The sequence below is a fragment of the Nicotiana tomentosiformis genome, chromosome 9 (assembly GCF_000390325.3).
Source record: "Nicotiana tomentosiformis chromosome 9, ASM39032v3, whole genome shotgun sequence".
Taxonomy (NCBI): Eukaryota; Viridiplantae; Streptophyta; class Magnoliopsida; order Solanales; family Solanaceae; genus Nicotiana; species Nicotiana tomentosiformis.
In genome coordinates, this window is record NC_090820.1 from 2458101 (window position 1) to 2463468 (window position 5368).

The 5368-nt window shown below is 37.7% G+C and overlaps 1 protein-coding gene across 1 annotated transcript; it reads left to right on the forward strand.

The window, feature by feature from the left end:
* The first annotated feature begins 2725 nt into the window (after positions 1-2725).
* On the forward strand, positions 2726-3316 carry LOC138899528 (uncharacterized). The gene has a single exon (XM_070186064.1). It carries the CDS (start codon positions 2726-2728, stop codon positions 3314-3316), a length of 591 nt encoding a protein of 196 aa, XP_070042165.1.
* The last annotated feature ends 2052 nt before the right edge of the window (positions 3317-5368 follow it).

A 5368-nucleotide genomic window follows, 5' to 3' on the forward strand; every position in this document is an offset into this window, starting at 1 on the left:
GCCAGTAAGTCATATGTATAAGTCGGTATATCAAGTTGGGTCACCCTATATTGAGTATTTTCTCATGTTTTATTCTACGTATCTCACGACAGCCGCCTCTATGGCTCATTTACCTATGATATTATGATACGAAAGATATGTTACGTTAGTACTCGGTTGAGTAAGGTACCGGGTGCCTGTCGCCTCCCATCAGTTTGGGTCGTGACAAAAGTGGTATCATAGCAGTTCTGTCCTAGGGAGTCTACAAGCCGTGTTTAGTAGAGTCTTGTTTATGGGTGTATTGTGCACCACACTTATAAGCATGAGGTTACAAGGCATTTAGGACTGCCACTCTTTTTTCTTACTCTAGATCGTGTGGTAGAGCTCAGTTGTAAGAAATTCAAATTCCTAAATTCTATTTTATTCGTTAAAGAACAACATCTATATCCAGAAAGACAGTTGGTAAGAGATTGAATATGGTTGTGGAAGAGTCGAGTCAGAGGAACTCGATTTTGTGTCATACTTATGATGAGTAAATGTAAGGCCTTGAGTATATATGTATGTACTACGACATGTGAGCCTCTTGATAAGGAGCCCTAAGGCATGAATATCTATCTACCCATATGGTAAAAACAATGAGAGAATCAGAAGGTAGATACAAGTTTCAACAAGTAAAAGAAGCTAGGTGAAGAAGGATACGAGGTACGCAGTTAGTGAAGATTATCTGTATTTATAATTCAGGCAGAGAAATATAAGCATTCTGAGTTACTTTCTACAATAACAAAGATATATTCACTTGACAACACCTATTTCAGTTATGCCCTGTGGGAGCTAACAAATATAATTTAAGAGAAGTATGGGATATCAGCATCCAACTGGGGTTAGAGTAACCCAAAATTTTGGATGCATTGTTATCATTAGCTCATATTTTCGAGGGATATTACAAATATGGTAATGGTTCTCCTTGTGATACACCCAGATGGTGCACCCTAAAATAGTACAATCAGATATGAATACTAGAATATTCAGAAATTTCAGAAGATTGGCATTGGAATCCTAGAAGGGATAAATATTTATCTTTGTATGGCTCTCGTCCCTAGTAAATAGAGAGTGTTAGGCTACCCGAAGAGCCAGTGAGTTGAATCAAGGGGGGCTAAAAGTGAAGGAATGTTTTGAAGAAGTTTTCATAATAAGGTGATAGACAGAAATATTAGCAGGAGAATAAGAAGAAAATAAATGAAACATTATGAGTAAGATGTGATAAATGGATGATAACGGTAAATCAAAATATGACAGGACTACATAGTCTATAGTCAAGTGAAGGAAAATACAAGAGGAGACATGCCTTGAAACAATAGAAGAGCATAAGCCATAAAGTCATATCCTTCTTTCGAGAAATAAGTTGGTGACTCCAACGTGATTACCATAAGGAAATGTTAGACCCCGGAGTAATAGAAATTAGTATGAGATGGTGAACAAGATAAAATGAATATGAATTAGGGACCGAATAATTTGACAATAGCCATCATCATGAGAATTTTAGAGATCACATTCCGACGATATTAGAATGGATAACCGAAAAATAACCTTTAATGGTCATTCAGGAAGACGTTTCCCTAAAGCGAGCATTGTGATCCAAGTTAAGCTTAAGGGACTAAGTGTTCCAGTTACACTAAGTGTCACCCTTGTGCGTAAGAAATTCAATTATCCCCGGTATAGAAGGGTTACCACAAGGCGAGTAAGATGTCAATGAATATGTGGAAAATAAAAACGCTAAAGATGAAGAGGTAATTATGGAATAATAAAGGAATAATGCGGTAAAAAGGTGAAAGGAATGAGATTGCATCTATTCAGATCCTACATATATGATATGACTCCAGAACATTATGCAAGTATGACGCCGGGGAGAAGCAGTAAAGGTTCCACACCTGATGATATTGATAAAGGATATAACACACGAGAGATTACACAGAATATAGATATGATAATGGACTAACGTGTAGTGAGTAGTTGATTCAGGAAGTGCCTAGCCAAGGCTAAACAAGACGGTACCGACAAATCAGCAGATTGTGCAAGATAAACATAGTGAAACCCAATATAGGGAATTCAGTCTTGCAAATATGATGACATCGTAATCCTTTAGAAATATTCAGATAGGAGTTGGGATGTTAAAGGTACCGTATAAGTGTTACGGAAATAAGAGAGAGTGCCACTAAGGAGACAATCAAACTTTGAGTTTAGAAGTAACCCTACGAGCACTAGGGCACGAATGTATGTAACTAAGGATATTTGTAGGCAAGTAAGAACATCAAAAAAATTCTTTCGGGTATACAATGTAATAAGCTCGCAGCTTTACAGAAGTTAAAGGGTCTCTCTTAAGTACTACAAAGAAAGAATAGCTGAAGGAATAAGGAAGAAGGCTTCAATTTAAGCATAGTGACATAAGAAAGAAATGATCTTGTAACAACAGTCTCACAACAACATTATATGCACTCCATAAGAAAAGTGGCACCTATCGTGGCTAATGAACGGGAAGGAAAAAAAAATTAAAAGATGATATTTGAGATCATATGAGTTACAGAAAAATCCAGTATTTGTGGGCAATGAGATAAACCATGTATTCATGAAACAAGTGGTAGAACGACCATGAACAATAATTGCTTATGTTTAAAGATAACTAAGAAAGCACGAGAAGAATTACCCGACCCACGATTTAGAGTTAGCCGCGGTGATTCATGCACTAAAGATGTGGAGGCACTATTTGTATGGCATTCATGTTGATATCTATACGGGTTATAAGCGCCTTCAATATATCTTCAAGCAAAAGGAATTGAATTTACGCCAAAGGAGATGGTTGGAGCTACTGAAAGACTACGACGTTGATATTTTATACCATCCGGGGAAGGCGAATGTAGTGGTCGACGCCCTCAGTCGTAGATCTATGGGTAGCATGTCATATTTACAGCCAGAGAAGTATGGTATAGCCCATGAGATTCATCAGCTAACTAGTCTTGGAGCTCGATTACTGTACTCAGGTGATGCTGGAGTTACTATTCAGGACACGACAACATCATCTTTAGTAACTGAAGTGAAGGAACGCCAGTATGAGGATCTTGTGCTAGCTCATTACAGAGATACATCCCCTCAAAAGGAGAATACACCATTTGAAATTACAGGATATGGAGTCCTCGGATATCGTGGTCGATTATGTGTTCTAATGTGGCAGGGTTGCGCCAGCAAGTTATGGGAAAAGCTCATTATTCTCGTTATTCTATTTGTCCAGGAGCTACGAAGATGTATCATGATATCAGGGGAATATACTGGTGGGACAAAATGAAGAAGGATATAGCAGAATTTGTTGCTCAATGACCAAATTGTCAGCAGGTTAAGATTGAGCATTAGAAACCTAGTGGATTGTTATAGGCTATAGAGATTCCGACTTGCAAATGGGAAATGATTTATATGGATTTCATCATAGGCTTACCTCGTACCTAACGTAAGTTCGATTCTATATGGGTTATTGTCGATAGACTTACAAAATTAGCCCATTTTCTGCCTGTCATGACCACTTATTCAGTAGATGATTATGCAAGGCTTTACATTAGGGAGATAGTACGACTTCATGGTGTCCCTATGTCTATTATGTCAGATAGAGATGCTCAGTTTACAACTAATTTCTGGAGGTCCTTCCAAAAAGGATTGGGGACTCAGATAAGTTTTAGTACATCATTTCATCCCCAGACAGATGGTCAGGCTGAACGTACAATTCAGACACTGGAGAATATTCTACGGGATTGTGTGATGGACTTCAGGGGTAGCTGGGATGATCATCTTCCACTTATTGAGTTCGTATATAATAATAGCTATCATTCAAGCATTCAGATGGCTCCATCCGAAGCTCTTTACGGACGAAAGTGTAGGTCTCCTATAGGATGGTTCGAGATTGGGAAAACTAAGTTAGTAGGAACAGAGTTGGTATATCAGGCAGTTGAGAAGATTAAGCTTATAAGGGAAAGGCTATTAGCATCACAAAGCCATCAGAAGTCCTATGCAGATAATTGACGACGAGACTTGGAGTTTGAGGTAGATGAATAGGTATTCTTAAAGGTATCACCGATGAAAGGCGTTATGAGATTCAGTAAGAAAGGAAAGCTTAGCCCTCGATACATTGGACCTTATAAGATTATACGCAGAGTAGGCCAAGTAGCATATGAGTTAGACTTGCCTTCCAAATTGGAGTATGTACATCCAGTATTTTACGTGTTTATGCTCTGTAGGTGTATTGGAGATCGCTCTAAAGTCATTCCAGTTGACGATGTTCAAGCTACAGAGAAGCTATAATATGAGGAATCTCCCATTACTATACTAGATAGACAAGTTCAGAGATTAAGAACTAAGGATGTAGCTTCGGTTAAAGTACTTTGGATTAACAATAATGTGGAGGAGATGACTCGGGCAGCTGAAGAAGAAATAAAGACTAGGTATCCTCACTTGTTTCCACTTACAGAGGAGGATCAGACTGAGACATCACAACCTTTAGGTTGGTATTAGTACCGTTACATAGGAGACTCTGCCAAAATTTCTATATATTTCTGGGAGTTTAACATTCGAGGACGAATGTTTTTAGGGGGGAAGGTGTTACACCCTGTGCGTCCCAAGGTGACGTAATGAATATGAGACTTGTTAATCATGATTTAAATGATTGTAAAGTCATAATATAGTTATATATGATATTTGGATAGAAAATATGAAGTTTGGGAAAAATCGGATTTAAGTTGCGGAAAAACAGACTAAGGATTTACCTTGTAATAAAGCTTTTTGAGAAATATATTTAATGTGCTATATGAGGTCTTTTTGAGACATATTATATACCAAATTGAAGGTCTTGGAATTTAGTTTCTAACGCTCTTAACAGTTCATTCATACGACATCCGGATAAAAATATATAAGCGTCGGCAAATGGGCGAATTAGAGGATGCCAAGCTAGCACCTCTTTGACTTTTCAAAAGTTGATATATATGTCTTAACTCGTCTTTCTCCTCATTTTCACATAGAAACTGACCATAGAACACCATATAACCTGTCTTTGAGCTCTCTAATAGTATTTCAAAGAATATTATCATCCCGAGCACGGAATCAAGAAGCGATAACATTAAAACGATCCATACGACGCAAGTATCGCTATATCGCCTCTCTTTTTCTTTGTAGTTTGAATTTTGGAAGGTACTTCATAGTTAATAAAATACGTACTTTCTGTATTTAAGTGTTTAAATATCAAGGAATGTTGATAAATTCGTTTCCTAATAGTTAGAACTCATGGGGCGTTGATCAGAAGCCGTGAGTTCGAGTTATTTGACTTGTAGTGGACTGTTTTGTGGGCTGTTTTGTG

Excerpts from the sequence above, each read along its gene's own strand:
- LOC138899528 (XM_070186064.1), top strand. The coding sequence starts at position 2,726 with ATGTGGAGGCACTATTTGTATGGCATTCATGTTGATATCTATACGGGT.